This window comes from Agelaius phoeniceus, chromosome 9 (genome assembly GCF_051311805.1).
Source record: "Agelaius phoeniceus isolate bAgePho1 chromosome 9, bAgePho1.hap1, whole genome shotgun sequence".
Taxonomy (NCBI): domain Eukaryota; kingdom Metazoa; phylum Chordata; class Aves; order Passeriformes; family Icteridae; genus Agelaius; species Agelaius phoeniceus.
In genome coordinates this window covers 28460795-28487398 of record NC_135273.1, presented here as the reverse complement: position 1 = coordinate 28487398, position 26604 = coordinate 28460795, and the positions used below count along the sequence as shown (strand labels likewise).

The 26604-nt window shown below is 40.8% G+C and overlaps 1 protein-coding gene across 3 annotated transcripts in view; it reads right to left on the bottom strand.

The window, feature by feature from the left end:
• Positions 1-26604, bottom strand: part of PHYHIPL (phytanoyl-CoA 2-hydroxylase interacting protein like) — a 54517-nt gene that overhangs the window by 11243 nt on the left and 16670 nt on the right. The window contains exon 1 of one of the 3 annotated variants that reach the window (XM_054637188.2): positions 19718-20012. The exons of the other annotated variants lie outside the window; for them this stretch is intronic. Within the exon in view, the coding sequence (XP_054493163.1) occupies positions 19718-19823 (106 nt within the window). The 5' untranslated portion in view covers positions 19824-20012. Of the gene's footprint in view, positions 1-19717; positions 20013-26604 lie in introns of those variants that run through there. 3 annotated transcript variants of the gene reach the window in all.

Sequence of the window (26604 nt, the reverse complement as noted above, 5' to 3'; positions counted from 1 at the left end):
ACTGTGTGTGCTTGCAAGCTGACAGGACAAAGCACCTGAAGCTATCAAGTGCTCCAAGGTTCAGTTAAGAAGCCAGCAATGCCCACAGTTAACATAATGGCCCCATTCATATCTGTCAGCCACTTAAACACAAGCAGAAATCATATCCATCCTTAAACCACCTTCCAATCTCTGCAAGGTTTATAGATGGTGGATTCATATACACATATGAGTACACATATTTAAAACAGCAATTCCTTTGAAATGAAACAATTAACACTTTGATGAGCCACAGCAAAAGGAACACACAAGCAAACTTCATTTTCTGTTCTTTATTCTTCCCGTTTTCCCAGCTGAGACCCTGCAGTTTTCTTGGGAAGTTCTTTTCTAAGTACATATGGGAGATGAACAAATGACCATCGACCCCAGAAAGAATCACTGATTCTAAATTTAGGTCTCCCCTTAGTTCCCAAGGCAATTTTATAGTTCAACATTCTGTGAACATTAGAATTCAGAAATGTTAGGTGTTCTTGCCCTTACATAACACTCAAGTCAAAAGTGAACAAATGAAAAAAAAACCAACCCAGTAAGATGAGAAAAAATACTGGGTAAAAAATGAAAAAATCTATATGATGTAAGAGAAGAAGTAAAGAAACAGAACCGAAAAAAATGAAAATTGAATATAGATAAGGACAGATAGAACCAAAGCTAGTGTCTCTATGAGAAACTCAGGAGAGCTCCCAAATGATGAAGATGGGAAACTCATGCAGGGATGTGAGGCAATGCCTTACCAGAATTATTCACAGTCACATCTAAGTAATATCTGAAAAAGATAGTATTTATACTTTCATCATAACTGATAAAAACTGATAAAAAACTGAACTCAGAGGTGTTTGGGCAGTAATAAAAGTAACAACTTTACTTGGAAAACATTAGGAACATTTCAGTCTCTCATCATACTCTGCCAAAGAATTATTTCAGCACTTCAATGCAGGAATATTACTGTTGGCCTGATTGTTCAAAATTCTGCTCATAGATATGTGAAATTCAATCACAGACTCTGCAAAGTTCATAGATCTCCAGCTAGTACTGTGAATAATGTATTTTTACTGATGTGATGACTTCAAGAACTATTAAAACTATTTTTCAATTTTTGTCTTATTTGATGCATTTACATTCAAAAGGTTGTCTATTCAAACATTCTATTGCTTTTTTTTTCTTTTTCAACTAATACCAAAATCAGTTAGTGCATGGTTTTGCACAAAATGCCCCCGATTTGTGCCATACACAGTGACATTTTCAACAGCTGCACTGGCTGCAACACACTCAGAAATACCAGTCATTACTGAAAGCTTTCTCTTCATATGAAAGACGTGGTAAGTGCTTTTCCCAACATGACATTTCAGAAAGCCAGCAGGGAGAAAAGTGCACTGCTTTCTTTTGCAAGCAATTTGTATTTGAAAGATGACTGAAAGCTCTGCCAGGTACACTGAAAAGGCTTCATATGATTGGCTCTTCCAAGAGCAGGGCTCTGTGTTTAAGTAGAAGATGGAGTGTGGATGCTGAGGTTCTCAGAGCTGGAGAGCTGGACAGACTGAGACACTGAACACTGTGTAGCACCCTGAACAGACATGCAGCCAGGAAATCCAAGCCAGAAATCCACAATAGCTCAATGTGCAAATTATTAGCCTAAAAATGAGTTTCTGTATTCCATACCCAGGGCCTGAGCTGTGTTACAAACAGCCAAGGTGGTTTCAGCCTCAGGACACATGCAAAGCAGTAATGACCATTGACAAAAAGTAACAGAGAGAAAGAAACATTTTGGAGAACACCAGTGGCAAACAGCAAAAGTGCTCCTGGGAAATAGATATCATTTTCTGTGTGGTTCTTGGTATTAATATCTGGCACACATCTTCAGATATCTGCACTCCCATTCCTTTTAATTTCTTTGCTTTTGAAGTGAATAAATAGCTGTAAGTAAATGTCAAGCAGAAAATCTCCAGGTAGTTTTTAGGGTTAGGGTAGGGGTTAGGGTTGAAAGAGTCAAAGAGCCTACAGTTTCAGGAAGACTGGGGTTCAAGGCACACCAAGGCTATTCCAGCAGGGCCCCAACATTGCTGCTCCTACATCTTTGAGATCTGGAATCCCATGGTGCTGGGTTAAGGGTAGAGTGGTCCTTAGACAGAAAACCTAGGTGATACAACACACATATTTTAGGGAAGTATAAAGACAATAAAGAAATCTAAGCACACCTAACATGCCAAGCTCCTGAAGAACCTCCACCTCTAACACTGGCCTTTTCCCCAGGACTGAAAATTTGCTACAAAAAAGAAAGCCCAGATTCAGTGGTGATTGCTCTGTTCACCCAAACCATGTCTGTCTGCACTCAAGCACCTCAAAGCAACTTCTAGGTTGCCACAATTTTTTATGGTGTGTGAGACACCCAGAAGCCACTGAATGAATTGGGAAAGACAAAAGCACAGGAAAGCCCTGGTGATAGCCCACAAGCAGTGACTGGGAGGGAAGTCAGTGGAACCGTGGTCACCACAATATCCTGTGTGCCACCACGATATTTATTCCCCTACACTGATGTAATTTCACTCACTGGGGCTGCTGTCATGCAGGAGAGGGTGCACCAAGTGCTGGGTGTAGTGTCTGGGAATACACACAAGACATTAACTCCTGCAGCTACTTCTGTGAGCTCTCAGCTCCATGAAAACCCAGCAATGTGATGAGGGAAATGTGACTCAGGGTCATGAGCCAGGAATAAGCAAGACTGTACTCACAAAATACAAAATTAAAAGCTAATGCTAGATTCTTAATGCATTCTGGGAAGATATCTGAAAATCAAAATATGTGTAGATGAGGATGAGAAGCAATTTTGAGATCCTGAAAGACTAGGTTTTTATGTATATATCTATAGATAGATAGAGAGATAGATAGATACCAACAGCACATGTAATAAACACATTAAAGGCGAAATAGAATTTTATATTATGAATCACATTTTTTAAAAAAAATCTCACCTTATTTTAAATGCATGCAATGGGGAAATCAGAATGTGGCTTTCTCAAGGTAACATTTTCAATACAATGAGAGATATTAGCTATAGTATTTTGAAGAAGAAATGTTTGATGAGAGGGGATCAATGTCTAAGAGCACACATGTCTTAGGTACCATGACATAAGAAATCCTCTTATAGACTTGTATGCTAACAACTGAGAACAACTCATTTACAAACAGGAACTCCCATAACATGAGCAGAGAAACCCTTATACCTCCTGAAATACAAAAGTTTCTACATTTTCTTGTCTTGATAATTCAATGGGTAGGTTATATATCAGATCTATAGAGATAAAAGATTGTAATTACAGAAATCTGATATAGACTGACAACATTTAAGTGCTGTAATTGAGAGTGAATTCTCCAATTTACTGAGAAGGTATTTAATTTCCTCAAAAATTCAACAGAAGGGAGAAAACTTCATTCTGTATAACCATCAAAATGACAGGGATGTGCCAGGAAATTACACATTAGCTGCTACTTTAAATTTAACTAAGCAAAATACAGTCTCATATTTTCCTCCTGTGCTGAGGAATGAATGGTTCCCAGTCCAACTGCTGGCTGTACAGAATTATTTTACAGAGCCAGGACAATATGTCCCCACCAAGCAAATAATTAACCTGAATACCAACATTTCAATGTTCACAGCAACACCTTGTTCAAGAGAGACAGTGAAATCACACAGAGGAAATACAAATGCAACAACATTCAAAAAATATTAAATCAAGGCTGTTATTTGTTAGGCTATGTAACTGCACTTCTCTAGGATAGTTACTCTATTTCAAAGCTCAATTTTTTATCCATAACCACAGAAGTAATGTTGATGTTTTGGTTGTGCCTCTTTTCATGTACAAAAAAAAATGAGTGAAGAGTCTCAGACTCTTAAGTATCTCTCTCTTCTCTCCCTCAGAATCCTGGTAAATGACCTCCCAATAGAGATTTTTATAGTTATATAAGCATATTTAGGAATATTTTCTAAATAAGTATCCTTGTAAAACTAATTCCTAAATTAGATAAAGAGGGAATGCCTGACCCTAGAAATCCTGTTAGAGGGATAAACCCCTCTAAACCTTCTCCTCATTTCCTCCCCATTGTCTGATACTACTGCTGTGCATTTTCTAGTATGAAATGTGCACTGTGTCCAAAATATTTTAAAAATAGTTTCAAGAATAAAGCATTACTTAATTAATATGTGTATCTATACTGAGTGTTTCAAAAATACATGCATATACATTGAGATTCTTATTACATGGTTTTAACAGCTTAATTTAGCTGTTTCCTGCTAATCTAGGACATTGACTTCAGCAGGAATATTCCACCCACAAACCAAAGAGAACACAACTGGACTCTGCGAGTACAAATGTGCCTTCAGTACAGGCATCTTCTTCAGCTGAGAATGCCCCCCAAACAGTGCCCACATAAACAAAGCACTGAGCAATCTCTGGAGTGCCTGGTTTCTGTGCTGAAAATTTTGTCTCAGCCCTTACAAAGGACTCGATTCTTCCTCCTTCTCACAGGGAGGATGAATGCACTCTACAAGTGGCGCCGTGGTTCACAGCAGCAGCAGCAGCCCCAGCCCTCACTCCTGCCACTGCCAGCCAGGGATGTGCAGGCTCCCAGCTCCTGCTCTCTCCAAGCCTGGGTTCCCAGTGCCTGCAGGCTGGAGGTGCAGCACAGCAGAGGAGGGACCACGTGTGTCCATGGGAAACCATGGGCTGCGAGCCCCGTGCTCCAACACCCACCCAGCCCAGGTGCTCATTTGAACAAAATGCCCCTGCACAAAGGCAGATGGGACTTCAGGGGCTTCATTTCCTCAAACCTGTGTGTTCCACCAGCACCACTGGGAATACAAAAGCACGAGTGGCAAACCTGACAGCTAGCAGCAGCCAGCGAGGTACCCTGGCAGATCTGGGATGTGGTTATGCTATCAGAACTGAAGGGCTTTGGTTTACAGCTCATTCTCTCAGCAGGCACTGAATACAACATTATGTTCAATAGGAAATTAAGAGTATCTGTACTGAGAAGGTTACTATAATTAGTAAGCAGAAATTAAATAGTCACATTATAAGATTTCTGTGGAATACAAATTTTGGCATAGATACTAGATTCTCAACAGTGGATTTGTTGGGCCATATGTATTCTTTCTAAGTCAATAATAAAACCTAAATATTTCTTAAATATGACAGCAGAAACAGTAACAAGAAAAGAGCCAACAATATCCACTCCTGTGACAAGACCATAGATATCTCGAATTACACCTGGAATAATTTTGATACAAAATATGCATCTGTTAATCCAAAAGCAAAGGCAAATTTCCAAAAGATTTTATGCCTATGACTTGCAATGATGTTTAGGTACAATTTTCATATGATGTACATAAAATATATACATGAATTTTTACATGAGGCTCCTCAGGCTCACTTTGCATCCAGTGAAGAGACACAGTTTCCTAGATGGACTAATCTGAGTACCTACAGGTAGCTCTCATTTAACTTGGCCCTGGAGGAATCCAGTTCTTTTCAGAGAGTAGAGAGGGAGGTCACAGAAGCTAAGAGCTAGCTGAAGTTACCCTTTATAATAATTTCCTAAATTACACTTGTGAATTTGACTGATTCTCATGATGCAACAGCAATTTGCAAGATTTCTGCCAGAGAAAAAAGAAAAATAATGGGGATAAATAGTACGTTTTACATTGTAGCCAATTTCTGAACTCCTTAGCAAAGAAATCTATGTGTCACTGACTCAGAAATATCCTTTGACTAATACTTTATAAGGGATAAACTTTTCAAGAATAATTTTTCTGAATTTCTGTGTCAAATACATAATTTATCCCCACAATATTTTTTCTGAAAGCACTGATAGGATCAAATATCTCAGGACCATTTAAGCTTGAATGTGGATGAATTTATAACTTGCTAACTTCAATTATAGACAAATTATTTAATAACTGTAATTTATTTTAAATAAATAGTGCATTTAATTGCATCATTAAACTAATTCCTCAAAATAATTGTTTCCTCTCTTGCTATTACCATAGAGAAAATTCAGATATATTACCATACATTGTCCTCTGATTCTATCAGCCAAATGGTCTAAATCAGTAACAATTCTTCCTTTGATTTTTGACCTATCCTTACTTATACCAAAAATTTAAGTAATGATTAGTAACATCTACAGAAATAGCTAAATTATTTGCAAAAGTGTTATTGAAATCAATGGAATCTAAGCTGAGTTACTCAAGAACTTCTGAAAACATGATTGCAACGATGCACACAAACTCCACAAACCCAAAGCATAACTGCAAATCAGATCAGTGGCTGAATTGGCACAGCTGACCTTATTCTTTCCCTAAAATTTAATTGTTATTTGATATCCTGAAGTTATTTGACAACTTGGAAGTATTTAATATTTATACTTGACTCATTCAAAACTAAACCACATATTCAGAATGTCGACAGCAGCCAAACCCCTAGACTGAGTACTGAAATGGAAATAGATGAAGTTTCTGTTGATATAATTACCTTTTTTAGAGTTCCCCTTACTCCTATTAGATATTTTTTGAAGAATATTTGTAAAAAAACTGGAGGTCTCTATGCCTTTATAAAGTATTTATGTCCCACAAGGTTGGGCCTTTCTTATTGAATTTTTCCTCTTTTTGCAATTTTATTACAAATAAGTTGAGGAGTAATATGCTAAGCTAAATACACACAACTTCATACAAAATTTAGTTTTCACTGTGTCAAAAATAAATGGAGAAAATATAAAAAAGGAGGACTTTAATTTTCAGATGGAAATGCGCAACTGAAAGGTTGTAAATAATCATGCAGGTACATTTTTCTTCACTAAGCACTAGGAAATCTGTAAGACTGAAAAACCACTTGGGCTAGAAGATTAAACTGCCATCCATGCTATCATGAGTACTCTCCCCTGTATCCAAGATATGGAGATCTATTGAGATCCTTTGCCCCTACCATGCTCTAAGGACTGACCAAATCCCTGGGTGGAGAGCTGAGAAGTGCTGGGACCTCCATTTATAACCCATGAAATCCAAAACCAAAGAAACTGAATTGGCCAGACAAGCTGAGACTGAGTGCAAATGTCACCACCATCCATCAGCATCTTGCTCCTCATCCTGGCTGCCGAGTGACTCTTGTATGCAAAACAATTTATACCCAGTTCCCTCCAACTTTCTCAGCCTTTTTTTACTAAACATGGCTTCATTTTTTACTGTACCTTGTTATGTAAAGCTAAACAAACTTCTCTATGGCCTTCTGTGAAAGGAGAATTGCAATATGCAAAAAAAAAAAAAAAAAATCTCCTACTGGCAAACCATTGGTTTTCATGGCTCTGCCACCAGAGCTGGGCAAGGGCAATTCTGTCTTCTTGAAACCAAAAAGGACATCATTATTGCAGGCCACAAACACTCAGCCACCACAGTGTTTCCTCCTAATTAAATACTCCCATTTTGTTCAGCACAGCAAGCCTGCAGTACATGGGTGGTAAGTGGCTCTTCTCAGCATGTGTTGGCTACAAGATACATTTGAAAAACAAATTTTAATTAAAATGTGCATTTCTCAGTTGCTGAAAGGGAAAGAAGGTAACAAGGGATGTAAAAGGCTCTAAACCACAATCTTACTTAATTTAAATGCCATTTAAAAATTAAAATTATCTTTACAGTCCTTACATACACAACTAGTATTTGAGTTTAATGCATACTGTCAGTCATACAGAATTCCAGACTTGGAAAGTAAGTATGTTGGAAACTACTACAAAATCTCTCCCAGATCATCCTATCATATGCACTTCATTCAGATCTCTATTATTATCTAGCCAGTGTGAAATTCTGACCACACTTCAGACTGCAGGCCCATTTTGTGGTGCATTTTTGTAAGGATGCTATCTCAGTGCTGTTCTGCTGAAAATGGGAATAAAAATTTTTCAGCATACTCCCACCCTGTTGATTCCTAAAGGGGCAGATTTTGGAGCAGGAAGGGATACAAAGCTTTTAATGGTATGAGGTTTGTCTCTTCTGGTGAATAAAATGTACAGCTGTGTCTGAGACTGTGGGGCTGCCTATGTCTCCAGGACTAACAACAAAGGAAAACAGATCTCAGATGAAGGCTCTGACTGTGTGACCCCAGACAAGTTGCTTGGGGCCAGATTCCGATCCAAGTGACACTGCTCTGGGTCACTGGCCTAATTGCTCCAGTGCTCTTCAGCTAGCAGTGAAATTGAGGCAAAGCACTGCCCTCAGTTTTCCGTTGCTTTTAATATTAACTGTGTATTAGAGAAGGGACTGGCCTTTCATGATTTGTGCTTCCACATGTCACTAAACAAAGGAGAGAGACAAACAGTTCCATTTTAGTTTATTACTGTGAACCTCATTCACATTGGTTTACCTCATTCTTTGGCTGGCAACAACTTGTGCCATTTATTGCAGCTGTGTCTTCATCTAAACCAAAAAAGTGTTCTCTACTTCAAGTTGAGTCATGTGAGTTCAAATCTAGCAAGATGAGGCAGCCTTGTATTCACATGAGCTTAAATGTGACCTGCCAGCTTCCCTGAAACTGCAAGTGCCTTGATCACAAAAGGATTTTTTCATTTAAAGTCCACTTCCTTTCAGCAAAGGGAAGCCCAGACAGAAAGGCAGAACTTGCCACTTGAAGGGCAGCAGAGAGAACTCAAGGCTGGGGAACATAGTTTTACTAAGCATTTTCCTTGGGAAAGTAGGGTGCTCAGCATGAGTGGGCTTTTGTAACTCTCTGGGTACCCTGGCAGTCTGCAGCATGAATGAGCATTTCTTTACTTCAGTGCACTGGCAATTGCTGGGTGCTTTTCACACACATCTCTTGTAAGGAATGGGATTTGGCTCTGGTTTCCACTAGTTTGTGCTTTTTAGCTGTGATTTGAAATGTGTTACATATTCACAATAGTTCAGGAAATTCTACTCTGTAACTTGTACTGTTCTATTTTACATTTAAATTGTATGCACGTTTCAGAATTGTATGCCTGTTTCAGACTTTCTCTCAGGCCCTAACAAATAAAGGATATAGGGGGTTTGAGTCCTTTTTTTTGGCAGGAGTTGTTCTGTTTCATTTTTAGCTGGTTTCCTAGGGAAACTAAACATTGCCAAGGCATTTAGATGTAGGTCTGCCACTGGTTGACTGTTTCTAACTTTTGAACCTCTGTCAATAGCAGAGAGCTCAGAGATAACTTAGGTTGCTGCCAGTTTCTTTAAGGCAGGCAAGCATGCAGAAATGGGAGGATCCTGCTAAACACTCCTTATCAAGAAGAAGGCTACAATGAGGTCAAGCTTTTCACTATTACTAGAATATGAAGATGACACAGTTATGAATATTGTAGCCAAATGAAATCTTTCAGCAGAGTCTTCACCACACTGGAATTCACCCCTCACTCAGACACAGTGTAGCATACTGACCATGCATATTTATTAAAAGTCCCAGCTGTAGCTCATCAGCTTCCTGTCCTGATGGCATTTGTGACAGAACTCTCCTGTAGGTTATGTAATGAAAATTGTCTAATGGAGAGGAGAAAACTCAAAGCGAAGTTTTGATGTAATTAAGTTAAAAGAAACCTACAACAATTCTAAAAACATCAGATTCCAATCCATGGTCCTCAATAACTCTGAAATTGCTCTTTAAAAAAAGCACAGCTCAGTTGGATACCTACAATAGTTCCCATTATAAATTTTTCTGTAGTCTTATTATGCAGGCTATCAACAGCCATTGGACTGCAACAATGGCACCAATCATGATCAAGACAAGAGAAAAATTGATTAGCTATAGAGGAATAGCTGCACAACCTTCTACAAATTCACGATGCCAAACAAGTTCCCTTGGGTACAGTACTTAAAAAGAATTCATATTTAGATCAGTTTTTCATCTTTTGGATTTAGAGCATTTAAAAGCATCTCAAGGAATGCTTTCCAGTTCCCACTCCCTACTATATGAGCTAATCTAATAAGCATACTGAGATACACTGAAGGATTTAGTTTCCATCTCCAGCACTGCATGCTTGCACCAGGGCTGACAGCCCCACCAGGCAGCCTGGGGGGCTCCCTGATGGTCTGCTCGAGGAAGCAACACAGAAACCAGCTGAGCATTACAGAATAAACCAAAATATAAAAAGGAGAATCACTATACATGGAGATCATGGTTCTGTCTTCCCTGCACTTGTCCAGTTATGAGAAAGCAGAGTACTAGATATGTTCCTACCACACAAGCCATGCTGGGCCACCTGGCTACCTGATGTGCCACAAAACCTGAAATTAAACTCTCATGCTCTAGAAAGGCTGCTCTACTCAGATTCCTGGATATCAAATATGATTTAAGAACTCCATGGTGCCTAAACAGTGACAAAGAGAAGTACAGAAGTGACATATTCTTTGTGTCAGGGTCCCAAAGCATGGCACAGAGCTGTTCACAGACAGAGCAAACAAAGAATTGTACTCAGAGATTCAGGTACCTCCATCTATGGGGGAAAGAAAGCAACCTCTACACATGGGCAGAGATGAGACAATCACAATAAATGCCATGAGAAATCTTAGTGCTCAAACCTGTCCTTTTAGGAGGAGTAAGGTGGTAACTGTGTCATCACAGCACAGGTAACACTGCCTAAAATTCCAGTATGTTCCACACAAGAGGGACATAAATTCCCTGTGATCTACTGGAATCAGTCAGCAGCCTGAGAGGATTTTCAGTTACTGTGAAATATGGAACATATTCCATATTTAGAGATATATCATGGAATTACACTGGAAGTGTAAAGGCTAGAAGTTCATCAGAAACAGCACTCTGAAAATCACATGCTTTCTACTCAACATCTATATTAAGCTACCAGCATAAAGTTCATCACAAAAGTGTAAGTACATAGTATTTACCTTATGTTGTCACATGGAAGATGTTCCTTAGTAGCATTAGAAAATACAATCTGCTGCACGTCCTGGTTTTAATTTTATCCCTTCCTTTATATAAACCCACATATAATTTCCCTTTACATAAGTTGCATTAAAAAGAACAACACAGCATGAGTCACTCCACAGATACTTGTACACTAGACCTTCCAGCTGGCCAAGACTGAAAGAGCCTTTTAACATCTTTTTATCCTGCTTATTTTGAAGTCCAAATGTTTTTGACTATGAGTACACATAGAAGTGAACTGTAAAAAAATGCTCAAAATAATCTTTAAAAAATGTTATTTCTAGCCAGAAGTTAAATGCAGATTATAAATACAGGTTAAATATATAAACAAGTATATAAATCTATCTTATTAAAAAAGACAGAGTAAATTCAGACAAACTGTAACCTATAGAGACAAACTCCAAATGAGATGTCTATCTGTATGAAATAAGCTAGAGCACACACACCAAAGACTTGGAAAATACAGCACTTGTAAGATCTTAATCATGCCACATTATGAATGCAAATTGGTTTTTACACGAAGTCTTACTGAAGCCAACGGAATAGCTCAGGAAATAAATTTATGGGATGTTTCAGATCATTGCAAACCAAAGAATTCTCCTAAGAAGAGTACTTGGATATACAAAGGTTAATACTGCAATTCCTTCAACTGTGCTTCTTCTAGAGCTGCCAGCTGGGAATGACTTTGTCCCATATCGAAGAAATAAACTCCAGACTCCACTCCACGTGAAACTAAGAGTGCAACCCTGATAATACTTTCTGTCACTCTGCAGGAATGAAAGAGCAACACCAAACTAATTTTAAGGCCTCCCATTCTTGGCAGCAGCTACACCTGTCAAGACTCAGAGGAACACTTGTTAGGTTATGAAAACAGTACAGCTAATCATTGCTTTTGGAAACATCCATGCAAAACACCTTGTTCATTCAAGCAGAAATCAAACAAGAACACTCTGAGAACAATAAAACAAAACTGACTAATGATTCAGCTACAAACACCACTGTGAAAACTGATTCGGTTACAAACGCTACAATGAATTCTAAGCAAATCTTCTGTGCAGAAGGAAAACATTTCAAGGTCAAATAAAGAATGCTCTGCTGTGGAACAAACCTTAGTGAAGAAATCACAAAAAGTGATCCTGGAGCAGAGTTTTCTTTAGTTCCAACTGCCTAAACACTGTCTTTGTACTTTTCTATAGCACTGACATATTTTATACACATATCCTGTACTGGAAGCGTTAGTATTGTTTCTCCAGATATGTTTACAAATTTTTGAAGAAAGTGGTCTGCAAGAAAAATGCTGAAAAATTCTGTCAAAAGAGAACAGAAGACATAGCCTGTGTTCAGCCAGAATTAAATATAGCCTTCAGGTCACAAAAAGCACGAAAGGCTGTGCATGCTGACAGAACAGAAGATGTACCTACTGTCCTGAGTGGTCTAAGAAAAACTCAGACTGGGAGGATTTTTAAAGATTACCCCCTCAGTCAGGGTGAAAGATAACACAACTACTTCAGCAGCACAAGGGGACTGAAAACTACCTTATTCAGAAAAAGCAGAGCCTTCAAACCTGCTGTTTAGAAGCCATGAATAATGAAAGATGCAGGAAATTACAAGGAATGGGTAAACAAGGAGATCTTTCTAGATTCTAGGGGAAAAAATGGAAAAATAATCAGGCAGAGAAGTCCCAGAATGAAAAACCAAGGTCAGGAAGACAGGCTTCAGCAAGGCTTTGGAGACAACAGAACACAACAATGCCTGACCAGAACTCATTCAAAAATCAATGATGAAATACTAGAGAAATCTAAATAAGAATATGATAGAGTCTTTCTTCAACACACCTCACATGACAGAAGGGATTCTCTGCCTGTTCTAGAAACGATGGCTCTGAGACCAGGAACCTCACTGGGAAGCTGTTGGAAAGACTGAATTGGAGTTCTGGGTGTACTCTGACCCAGATCATACAGGCAGAATGGCAGGAATTTGGAAACATGAGCTCAGAACATTTCTCACAAGAGGTGGTAGAGCCACCAGATTAGTAGGCTGAGAAGAAAATTGCTAGTAGAATAGAAAAATCTGGTTTAAGATGAAAGATGAAAGAGATGAATTAGATAGTAATGGCTTAACTCTTCCTCAATAAAAACAGCTCAGTCTTTGAGATTTGCAGAAGATATATGAAATTTTAAGTGAGGGGTGGGGTCAGCTTCTTCTTCTAGGGGACTGCTTCTCAGATGCTGGAGGAGTTAGAATTTCTCTCCCCTAAATGATTCCTCCTGCCATTGTACTCACTGAGAGCTGCTGATCTGCAGGGCTGAAGCAGGGCTGGCAGAGGTGAGACTGACATATGGAAAAACAGGTAAGGAGCTCATGTGCCCACTGGGCTACCATAGAGCCTGTGGCTGGTTCCAGGCTTTGTGCTTTTGTGAGTGATCTAAAGAGAGATCACATTTTTGTACTGAGGACAACATTAAACAGAAGGAGCTGCAAGCACAAGATGGCTCACAAGCATAGGCAGGAAGTGCTACAGTGGATTCTGTTACAGAGTAAATAAAAGAATGCATCTGGGATCTCTAATCTGAAACAAACACAAAGAAGGAGGAACATACACAGGAGACAGTGATGATTAAAATGCTTTAAGTATAAAATTGACTAGAAATTAACTACAAAAGCTATATTATATGTTTGAATTTCAACCCAGCAATATCAGCACTGGGAAAGAACAGTGATTTTGTAGGTGAATCTAGCATAATTACACATCAAGCATTTCAGTAGCTTTATAAAGGATCTCGTAGAGTTGCAGTAAAGAATAATTGAATGAAAAGGAGATGAAATAGAATGGCAGGCAAAACATAAACAGCTTATATATATAATTTGGTCATTGCCAGACAAAATAACTCATAATTAATAATGTAGGTTTCGGTATCATAAAGCTCTAAAAGAAGATGAGAAGGAAGAAGGAAGGAAAATAACCCTCAAAATTCCTGAATATAAAGGAAGAATTTGGATGACTACATTTCTTGACACCAGGATGTTGAATAGCCAGTTTCCAGCAAAGCCTTGCTACTTAGTGACATCATTACTTATGATATAAACCAAGACAGGGTGAAATACTTGAAGTGGAAAACATAGGTAAATCATTAGTCATCTTCTCTTCCACAACTCTAAAGATCATTCATGGAGACTTGTTGCTCAGCTCCATTTAGTATTTTTCTGTTATAACAATGAGGAATATATGAAATCTTAGTCTCTAGCAAGAATTTAAAGCTAAAACATTAATTAGAATTTTTCGTTGCAGCAAGAGAGCTTTTGAAGTGATACACTAGATTTTAACTCCTACCTGAAGCAGAATTATCATTTGTCACAAAAAAAACCAACCAACCAACCAAACAAACAAAAAACACCAAAAAAACCCCCAAAAAACCCCACAATGTTCAAGTTCAGCCAGGTTAGACATTATTTTATGGAAGAAATATATCAGCGAATTTAAATCTCCAAATTTGCAGCCAAGGAGAGGAACAAAACAACAATAAGCATAACCATGAATTTTGTGTCCTATCAAAATATCACAAGTACAAGCACTTCTCTATTATTCTGGATATAGAAAATATGAACTGTGCTCAGAACTGTCATAGTAAAAAAAAAAAGCAACAAAACTATTCAACAACAAAGATTCAGGACACTAAGAATTACTGTGAAATTTGGATCTCTCTGTTGTCCCTCACGTGGGAGTCATACATGATGACATTTCAGAAATAGCAGTGACACTGCTCCATAATGCCAAAAAGGGGATTTGAAGATTTCATCCAGAGACTGGATGATGTCACTTTATCCCTTCTGTTTGAAAGGTGAATGTGTACACAATATGGCAATGTAAACCACAATTAATGAACTCCAGAAAAATATTTCTGAGTCCTCCAATAAATCCAGCATGGTAATAAACTCCTGAAATAAATTAGAAAACATGAGACATGCTCAAATAACATGAGGAGCCAAAGATGCAAGCTGTTTACATAAACCAGAAATGACATCTTAGTTTATATGATGTAATGTTTTTATACAAGCCTGGTAGACTAAACAGTTGTGATGGTGCCAAGTGTTTGGAAGGTGATGAAATTGATTGAAACTGGCCAAGACACCAGTTCCAGCTCTGATCCTGATGCCTAAATACTATCTTCAAATATATGAAGGCAAAGTGAAAAGCACATTAGTGAGATTGTATAGCTCAAGCCATCAATGCTTAGAAATTACCAGAATGAAGCATACTTGAATAACCTGACGTTGGACACTTTGTTTAGATTATGATATAGCCTTTAACTGCATGATTATGTACTAATTTTTCCACATAAATTCTGATTCATTCAGCATATGTAATGAATAGTGCGTTCATAATGAACTATTTTTCTTGTAACAGCTAGTTGCTTTTGTTCAATATGTAGTCCCAGGACTTATTTGCTACACATTATTCATATTCTTCTCTGAAGACAAAATTATGAATTTCATCATGGGTTTTTCCATGCACCTCATGGGTTTTCCAGGCTACTACAGCGTCTGTCTGATTAACAAACATTCATCAGTTTATTTTGAAAACATTGCTGTGAGGGGAGGCAGCAGTATGCTTCCATTTTACACATGGAAAACTAAGGCACAGGAAAATTACTTAAGTGCTTGATGTTCTCTTCAAAGCCTTTTTTTTTTAAGTCCTACTCTCACAGAAGTGAGCAGCAGCCATTGACTCTGAGTACTCCATGGCATCCCTCTCTGCTGGCAAATGCACAAGGAGAATTTGTCATCTTGGGGTTGTGTGTGGCTTTGGAAGATGTCATGCGCTGATACGCATTGACCCTTCTCTGGCAGTCACACCGAAGCATGGCCTCTTCTGCCCTGTCCCTTGAACTTCTTCCTGCCCCTCTTCCTTCTTCTTTCCCAGTCCCACTTCAAAAGTTTTATTCTTCATTCCTAAGGCTGTCCTTTGAGTCCCAGTCTCTCTGCTCAGCAAGTCCTAGTTCCATTCTTTTACTCCTGAGCTCCGTGGTTCAAACTGCCCAGTCACCCTGTCTTCTGCTTCCTCATTCTCCAAATTAATCTGAGTGAACATCCCTCACTTCCCACTCCCATTCTGGGTTATTTTGTCCAATTCCCATTTAACCTAATCTCCATCTTGCAAGTCTTTCCTGTTCTTCCACCCTTGACCAGCCACTGCTGTGTGTTAGCACCTCTGGGGCCAATTTTCTTGCCTCACTCCCTCGTCTGTGTGCCCCAAGTTCCAGCATTCTGTTTGAAGGTTTGTTTCTGTGCTCCTCTCCTTTCTGCATTCTGACAGGTGTCATTTGGGTCGGTGTCTCCTGCTTTCCCTCTGTCTGTGCCAAGGAAGGGCAGGGCAGTGGATGACGGTGTCGCTGCTGTCGGCCCGGTGGGACCCACAGGCACGGTGCATGGTCTGCAGGGGGAGCACGGCCACAGAGGAGCTTCGGGACATTCAGCTGCTGACATCCAAGCTTGCTTTTCCCCAAGACTTTCTGACATCAGCTATATTTCTATAGCATTGGCAGGCTCATGACACAAAAGATATCCCTTCGTCTACTCAAGGTTTAATCTCCACATAAGGCTAATACAAATTTTATAAAAAGGTCACCGGAATGTTCAGCACTGATTAAACATTCATTCCTAGCCTAAGATTATAGAAGTATGGCTACAATGTTCAAATAATGTTCAAAGAAAAATAACAAATGCTACACTTTTTCCTATACACAGAATGAGTTCAAGAGTTCTGAGGAGCTACAGGTTAGACTGTGCATCAGACTGAGCTGTGCTATTGGACCCATGTAAAAGAACAACAGCAAATAATGCAAGATGCCTTTGAAAATAAAAGCTCATAACTGGCTTTATAATGTTGCATTCACTTTGAACCAAATCTTATCAGGAGTTTTTTCCTAAAAAAAATCCTAAGTGCATATATTTCTTATCTCTTATTTAACATTTGCAAGTTTTTAAATTGCTTTGATTTGTTAAGAAAGATGACAATGCCTGAAAAAACAACACTGAAAGAAACCCAGAAAAAAATCCAAAAAAAGATGAACTGCCATGATATTATTAATTGCTTACTCCAATTTCTAGATTCATGGCTCCTGTATAAACCTTCACAGAAGGTATAACCCAGTTTGCTGAACATAAAACATCTCAATATTAATCCTCTTGTCTTAGAAAATAAGAAAAATATTTTGTTAGCTACATAAATTTTCCATTACTGCTTATGTTTCTACTGCAGCAGTGCTTGCAATTCCAACTAAGTGCATTGCAGAATTTGTCATAGTTGGATGTATAATGTTATGGTTTCACTGGCTGTGTTTCCAGTTAGTACAGCTTAAAGACCAAGGACATTTTCAGAATGTGAAAATCTAGCATAATTATAATTTACTATGTGTAATACATTGCTATTTATCACAAGACTTTGTTGGACCTCAATGAAGCCAATCACCTTAAGAACATCACCCTTTTCAACAAAGATATTCTAAAATAAAGTGAAAGTATTTACAATACAAATGTACCCATGTGCAGGGATCTAAATGTATGGTGTGTACATTTGTACACTAATCTCAAAGATGAAAGCTCTAACCTTTGCTTCCTTGTTTAGTGTTTCCATTAAAACAAGCTTTTTGATGCATAAGTGCCACCTGTAGGGAATATTGGAGTATGCTCAAGAGCAGCCTTGTGCCAGCTGAGGCACTGAGTTGTCTCCCTGCCATCCCCAATACAGGCACCTCCTGTGGAAATTCAGACATGCACTGAGGAGCAGCCCTGCATGATGGCAGCTTGCTCGATGAAGGTTAGTTTGTAAAGCCACATCTACAGCAAAGTTCTTGTTTTCCAGTGAAGTCTAACCAAAAAGGAACTGAAACAAAACTACTACATTTTTCCATTTGCTGGTCTGTATGACATTAATCCATAGGAATCAAACAGTCCTTTTCTATTGTGCATTCATCCAAATAGAGTTTGTCATGATTAACAAGGACTACTTCACTACAATTACTTAGGGTACACAGATATGAAAGATTGCATAATTTATTTATTTCTAATTATAGCTACTATTAATTAAAAGGAATATATGTGAGAAAGTGTTTTAACGAAAAACCCAGTGTAATCTCCACTACTATAAACATAGTTCCTGTGGCAGTGAGTAAGGCATGAATGGATGGAAGTGCACATATCTTAATTCCAACATTAAAAGAAAAAAATCAAAGAATTTCTAATGTAACTATAAAAATAATACTGATAAAAAACTGATACTGATAAAATAGCATCTGAGACTTTTCAATGCCTTATCTTTTTCCCCCCCCAGTATTACAAGAAAAAATAAGAGCTTACAAAAATTCAGGTTCTTAAATGGTAGAGTCTACCTAGGTCAAAAAAGTGAAGTATTTAATCCCAATTTGTAAAAAATAACAGAGAAAACTGGCCTGACTCCCTCTATAGCCATCAGCTTTAACAGTTATCCTCCAAAAATACGCTCACCACAAGGAAATAGTTTCATTAATTCAGCCGTACCAGTCACTGATACAGTATCCCCATTCCTTGGTACATTTACTAGGTAACAAATTCTACACCCAAAGCACATTTTGCATCCAAGAATGAGAAGTTATTTTTAATAATTCGACATGAAACGACAAGATAGAAATTATCTCATACACGAGAAAAAATGATATGCCACTCTACAAAAAAATATTAGTTCATTGTTTGACAGCCAGTGAGTGTGTTTAGTTTTGTCAGTCACAGTTGGGTACAAACGACATGTCTCTCTTCTCCCCTAGTCAGCCGTCAGCGTCGCTTCGAGCACGTACACTTGTTTTGGCTGTCCCCCGTCACCACCTGACATTTATCTGCTTGCTTCAACACAGACAACCTTTAACACCCGCCCCTGCTACTGTGGAACCAAACTTCGCCTGCCTGCCGGGGAGCAGACGGGCGGCCGGACTGACAGCCGCTGTCCCCAGGGCACTGCGGTCTCCCGCGGCGGTGCGGGCGGCAGGCGCGGCGCGGCGGGAGCGCGGCTCGGCTCGCGGCTCGGGGCTCAGGGCTCGGCTCAGGGCTCGGGGCTCGGGCTCAGAGCTCGGGCCGGTCGGCGCGGTGCTGTCCGCGGTGCTGAACCGCCTCCCGCTCGGTCTCCCCCCGTGCCCCATCTTGCGAGCCCCAGGCTCGGTCCGCTCGCCGCCTCATGGCTCTCACGAGGGACCGGCAACAAGTCTGGCCGCTTGCCCACGGCAGCCGGCATATCCGCCCGTCCACCTGAAGCACGGGAATTGCCCTGGAATACAAAGGACTTTGGAAACCCCGGGCAATAAAACCCCACCAGGGCCGCCACCCCATCCTAGCTCCGGACTCTCCGCAGCTCGGGCTCTGGCTCCCGTTGCTGCCTCTCCCAGAACAAGCCCCAGCGTCCATTCCTGGCAGGGGCAGGGTTGTGCATCAGGCTTGCCCGGGGTAATCGCGCCGCAACGCCAGGCACGGCTTAGGGAGCGGTGGTTTTCCCTCCCTTCCCTCCAGCAAGGTGCAACCTTCTCCTCTTCTTTTGTTCTCAATGGCAGGAGGGTGGCGGCAGCGGCGGGAGGGGTGGGGAACACTTGCACCTACAAATTCATGGGGGATAACAAAGGACCATACGACGCGCGGATTAATTTGCATTAGCATCCATGAGGGCAGCAGCATCTTACGTCTGCAGGGATTAGCCGCGCCGAGCCCGGGCTTACCGTCCCTATCGCAGAGCTGAATCGCCTCCAGGCTGAGGTTCTTGATCACCTCCTCGCAGGGGCTCGTGGGGCTGCTCATGGTGTGCGCCAGGCGCGGAGCCTCCATCGCGCCCCTCGCCGCTGCCTGCTGTGGCTTGGCCGGGGGCTGGGGCTGGGGCTGGCCGGCTCCGGTGCAGAGCCGCGCGGCAGCGCTTCCCGGCGCCGCCCGGCTCGGCTGCGAGCGCTCGGCGGAGGAGGCGGGCGAGGAGCGGATTTGTCACCGCAGCGAGCCGGGGAGGGGGCAGCAGCGAGGCGGGCGGCCGGCGCGCCCCGGGATCCGCGTTTAAAGGGGCCGCGGCCGCCGCCTCGGAGCCGTCCCTTCCCCCTCCGCTCCTTATGTAACCGCAGCCGCGCTTCCACGGGAAGCTCCCGGCGAGTCCAACACCTCCGGGTCAGGCCCTGCGAACGGCCGGTCCGGCTTCCAGCAGGCCCACCTGCCCACCGCCGCCGCGTGGCTTGTTTCGAGGTTACTCCATCACCCGACAGAGTCCCCAAGGCAAAACCATCCCCAAGCCACAGTTGGCGACTTCCCGTTCCCTAAGCGCACAGCTCACCATGACCGCGCTGTGCAATCACACCCAACTGCAAGGGTCTGCCGTCCACTCGAATCCTTCCTGATTATGTAAGAATTTGCAGAAATAAATATTAGCTTTTCTAAATATTAGAAAGCAATGTTGAGGTTTATCAATCTAAAACCTAGAAAAGCTGGCAGAAGGTTATTGATTGCAAGAGAGGGTATGGGAATGAGCCATTTCTTGCTATCTGCCCTGCACACTTCCTACCTGCCCTTTTTGTGGGAAGGAGAAATAGTCCACATGGTATTTGTGCCATTCCTATCAAGCCTTTTTGAAAAGTACTTATTTATCAGTTTCCACTTTCAAACAAGAATGGGGCCAGAAAAGGAGAAAATTTAAAAAGGAATAGGATAATAAATTAAACTTGTGTAGCACTGAGCCATCATCAGGTGTGACAGCTCAGCTCCCTCCCCACCACAGGCCTGCAGGCTGGGCAAAGGAGCAGCCTCTGGGCCCCGGGCTGCAGCAGTGCATGGATGCTTTTTCCAGGTTATGGACTGACTTTGGGATCAAGCTCAGCATGCTGGGGTGGGATCACCAGTTTCTAGACCAAGTGGTTTGAGCCCATTTCCTACCACGCACTACAACAAGCATTCCTGGCACTGGTTTGTTGTTTCACCAAAAGGAAATTGACACTGTTTAGCCATTGATCATGAGATATCAACACTGGTTGCTTTGAGAAACAGCAGTTCATTGCATGCATGCTCCCACCAAGACTGAGGCTGTGATGTTTCTTGGTCAGCATTGCATGACAGCAAGTCCAGAGAGTCCCTAACGCTCCCATTTCCCTTTTTGCAGTTCCAAGACCACCCAGTGTCCTCCCTCACTGATCTGGCACAGTAGCAAGCCCCATGCACAGCTGGATGTCTGTCATCCCCCTAACACTGGACTTTGGGATCCTTCCAGTCTTTATGATGGTTTCCAGGGACACTAATCTCAGAAAATGAACTCTGCTGTTGCCTTTCACAAAACCATGACCAAGTGCTGCAGCCTAGAAGCAAGGAATAGTTTTTAAGAGCCTGGATTCCTCTAACACCTTCAAAAATCTGTAGTAAATCCTGGGGAGAAAGTGCAATGCTGAGCACCCTTCTGGGACCATGTGCTCTTTACAGCCCCCCACCCTCCATTCTTTCTTGTTCATCTTTTTTTTTTTTTTCTCCCTGCTCTTTATTTCTCTGATGTTTTTCATCATGATGTAAAATGTGTGCAGAGGGGTCAGGCAGAGGAGAAATGGAATGAGTGGGAAGGGAACCTAAAGGAAGAGAAAATGAAAAGGAAGTAATAACAGGAAGGGAGAGTGTGAGTCAATGGGGAGGTGGGAAGGGAGAGGAATATATGAATGAATGCACAGACAGAATGAGGACAAATTTAGAATCAGAAAGAGAAAAAATTAAAGTGGGTGAGACTGCATTCATCAGGTTTTAATTTTGTCTCTGACAAGCATTAATTCCCTGTGCTGAATCAAAACCTTTCTCCTTGATGTTGCAACTGTTCTTAGCACACAGGCATCTCCTACGTAAGGCTGGAAGATTTCTTTCCCTGAAGATGGTGTATTTAGTCTCTCAGCCTTATGTTCCACATTCATTCCCTTCCACAATGTGGCAGACACTTCAGCAGCTCACACAATCTTGTTACTTTGCTATAACATTATATAAAGTCCATTTGAAACAGACACTGCTCTTGAATACTGAGAGAATTCCCAATTTATTCTCTCTACCTCTATTTTATACACCTTTCTCTCCTCTACTTCTTATTCTATGCAACTGAAATCAGGGTTTTAAGAATGGATGGATTTTGCATAGCTCTTTGAAAGCAGACAGCTTTGGGGGTGTTCCCATTCCCCAGAGGCCTCTCATTTCTCAGCTACCTTGTAGCAATAACCCCTGTCTAGGCTTTATCTATTTCTTTCTCCACACCATTACAATTTTTTTTAAGAAAAGACTGATTAACTCTCCAACTAGCAGCAGACCTCAGTGTAAGTGTAGAGCAGAGAAACCTTTCCCATAGCTCTGCTATTCTAAAGCTAGACCTGCCTGAGACAGTATTTTGCAGAGTCACACTTCAGGCTGCATGCTTCCTTCAGCCTATCACCACTCCCATCACCTGGGCAAGGGATCAACATTTTTTAAAGCTCAAATTCCTCCCAGATGTGATTCCATGCAATCACTTGGCAATGAATTGAGTCCCAGGTATTTCAGTCTCAGAGCACACAATGCTCTCATGGTGTTTTTTTCACCTGAGAGAACTATACTCTGCTTATCTTAACAAGAAATATCATTGTCTGAGGCACAAGTTATGTTTGTGCTAAAGGATGACAGTCTCAGCATATAATCAGAAAGTTTATTCTGTGACAGATTATCCCTGACAGTGTTTAGCAAAAAATGTCACATATCACAAATATGGGTCAACATTATGTAATGGAAAGTCTGCCAATGGCAGCACAATGTTAGAGACAGCAGAGGTTCATGTGCTTAGAACTGCAAAAGCTTGCAAAGAATTTACCACAACAGCAACCTCTCAGACTTCCAACCTTTAGATAAATAGAATCTTACCAACTTCTGTGGCTCAACAACAACTGTCTGTTATTACAGTAACCTCACACAAGGAGAGCAAAGCAGCATTTTCTAGTGTGATGCACACACCCAGAAACGTGAGCTGTGACACACAGCTCTTGTCTGGCAAGGTCCAACAATCTCAGCTCTCCTGCCTCAGCCTGGCATTCACAGTGCCCCAGGTAGGTCAGCAAGATCTTGCTGCAGGGCTACACTCTACAGCAGAAAGGCAGAGGCTGCCAGCCAGCTGGAGAGGTGTGTGGCTTCTTTCCTAAAAGGCTCAACCTCATTCATGCCATAAAAACAAGGGGAAAAGGGATTCCTGTGTATTCCTTTCCTCCCCCCCTACACAATTACAAAGTTCAGCCCCACCTGTGTTACATTCTGTTTTGGGAAAATTGCTGCGCATTAGCAGCAGAGCACAGCACAGAGCTGGGCAACCCCATTCTCACTATTTGAAAACTCTTTTGTATTTCATTGTAGCAGGTTTTTATCTGCAAGTTATAAAAGAAACCCCCTTTCTCAGACCTCAGCAAGACTCAGAGTTCCAGCTCTGCCTTCCCACTTGGGAATAAAAAACGACTTGTGTTATTGCTCAGTGGACTGTGCAAGCAGAAGGCAAAAAGGCTACAGACATGGTTTTCAGGAAAGAAGAAACAGGGAGGAATTAAAGACAGCATTTTGAGATTATTTTCCTCCTAATTTTATGTCACTTTTGATGAGAAAAGCAAAATAATAAAGGACAGATAGAAAGAAGGATGAAAATCAGTATTGAGGATCAGTCCTAAAAGATGCACTGGCTAAACTTAGGAACTAATCACTGAAGTTTCATGGAAATAAATTCTTTGCAATTTCACAGTCATTCTCTGTCTTTAATAGACATATCAACTGTTTCAAGTGTGCAAAGGCACACACTTGAAAAAGGATATTTTGTGTGCAAAATATTATTGAACCACCATAGAACTGAAGTAAAATCCACAGACTGGTGACAGAAAGACAAAACACCACCCCAAAACTGAAGACCCTAAGTGAAAGCCATGACTCCATAGAGTTAATGTGCAGTGTGACACCTCATCCTGCTCAGACAGACATTGGTGTATGACAATTTAGAGCACTGGGTACAGTATCTAACCAGGAACCTCTTTGTTTTTTCTCAGATAACAAAGCAAGAACCTCCACAAGTGCTGAAACAAGGAGGATGATGGCAGAGGTCACTTTTATACTCTAGGAAAATCCAAGGCATAGGAGCAGCATTTGTTCTTAGCTCCAGAGTGAGTCTCTCTCCCTCTTTCTGCAAAGGTAGCAGCTCAGCCAGGCACCCTGACACCAAGTCCAGCAGTGAGGCTCCAGCTCTCCTGGAAATGTCTCTGCCTGCTGTTTTCTGCTTCAGCATTGTTTGAGATGCTGGGAAACCCCACAGCTTCTGGGAACTCTACAGTGAGGTGCATGCAGTGGCTCATACATCTCTCCTTCCCTGTTCAGAGGGCTTCATTGCAGCAACTGAATTCAGTTCATGCATTCAGGCTTCTCTTGCAAGGCCATAAAGCGTACTTTGAAACATCAAAGATACAACTCTGAGGCAATCTTGTGACTTCTGGTTCCAGGGAACCTACTCATGAATCTGGAAAAATGGCTTCAGTGTAGGCAAAACCAGTCTACAATTTGCAGAAAAAGATAATCAGTCCATGAAAAAGACAACCAAGGGCATATAAGATAGAAATTCACCAAAGCACAAGTGGCACAAATGGGATGGCCAGAGTCTGACTCTGCCAGGTCTCCCAATACAGGAGACAGAGGGTGTCAATTGCAGTTAATAGCAGCAGCTTCAGAGCAAACAAAAGGATGTGGTACTTCCTGCAATGAATGTTATGGTTGTAAGACTAAAGGACACTGCCAGTGCTAGAAATTTTTGTTCATTCAAGGGAAGGCTGGAAAAGTTCATGCAAAAGGAATCATTTAGAGTTACTACAACCACAAGTGACTGAGCCCTAAGCTGAAAACCAATAGAGTCCAGGGAAGAGTTACTGAAGACTGTAATACGTGCTTGTCATGCCCTTCATCTCCTGTAAATACCCATTTTCAGCCACTGCTAAAGGGACTGCAGTATCCTGGCTAAGTCCTGGATATGCAAGCCTTCATTCCTTACCACCTACTACTGCCACACCGTCCTCATTCATGAGGAAAACTTCAGAGTATGGAGCCCTCTGATGGTACCAGTTGGGTGTGCAAATCTCAACCTAATTAAGCAATACAAACAATCTAAAGGGAATGTTCCTCTCTGAACAAGGAAGATATCAAGCAAATTATCATTTTATTAATGCTGCTTTCTGAATTTGAGTTTTCTGATTATACAGTCTGAATAAGCATCTAAGAAAAACAAACTCTTTCATAAGCAAAAAAAAAGTATTTGTAGTTCATAAAATTTATTTGTCCCTTAATGGGCACAAAGTGCTGTTAATGCTTAGCATTATGACTTATTAATTTCATTTTAAGTTAGCCTCCCTTTATGAGATCCAGAGTAACCTTAGAGAACAATCTGAACCTCTCTCCTCTGTGCTGTAAATCAGTCTTCCAACTTTTGTAACCACTTTCACGTTTAATTAATGCCTTATCCTCCAGACATTGGACCATATCTTGACCTTTAAAGGATACTACTGTCTGCTTATCCTTGATCATGCTGACTGCTATTCAGATTTAGTTTCTGTCTGCAGTTCAGTGGCCAGCTTTGATACCTTTAAGTGAATGTTAGCCCCAGCTGACTTGTTTCAGTAATTTCCTTAAGACATTATGTGGCACAGCATCAAATGTCTTTGTAAATTCTTGATGCTGTTCTGTCCTCTGCTTATCTTCTGGCTTCATTGTAAAAGATGTGGAGGATAAACATTCTAATTGGCCTGCCTTGGTTTGCTGCAGTACACCTGGGCCATAGCAGGGTCTCATTACACTATTCACCTCCATGTAAATACATTGCCCCCTTCAGCTTCACTATTTATAGTATTTGTTTCAATTTGGAGCCATGCCCATAGGACAATAGTTTCCATAGTTACTCTTAATTCAGTTTTTAAAGACTTCTGGCATGCTGACACTTTATTAGTCTCCTGATATTTCCTCAATTCTCTGTGGGGTTTTTTAGCAACTAGCTGTTCCATCAGTTCTTTAAGTATCTGAAGGGACACCTCAGATGCATTTGTTCAAGTGATGATATTTCATTATGTATTTCTTAGTTACTTTTTCCCAGCAGTTCATAATTACATCAATGATTTCTTAAGCAAGCCATTATTTAAAGTTTAATCTCCTTCCCAATAAACTTCATGGCAAAAGTCCAATTAGTCTTAGGGAGAATAAGAACTGGTCTCAAAATTTATCTTCTTATTGCAAATTAATTACAATTAATATTTTCTTAGTCAATTAATATTTTCTTAGTCCAGTAATTTTGTGTTATTGTGCCTTCAAGACTTATAACACAGTCTTTTCCTATTATTTTTAACCTCTTGGCAGCTGTTTCAGTGTATCCTCATGCTGTCCCTGTTTTTCTCCTGTGTACTAAACTTGGAATGTAAAACCCTGTTTTGGTGACCCTCCAGTTTTCTGTTTCTAGCACAGTTCACATTTTAGTTTTACTTGTTTAAATAGCCCACAGTGACCCATTCCCTCTTCAGTGTTTCCCATTTTCATTGGAACAAGACACATTTCTGCTGGCTTTTCATTACACTATCCTCTC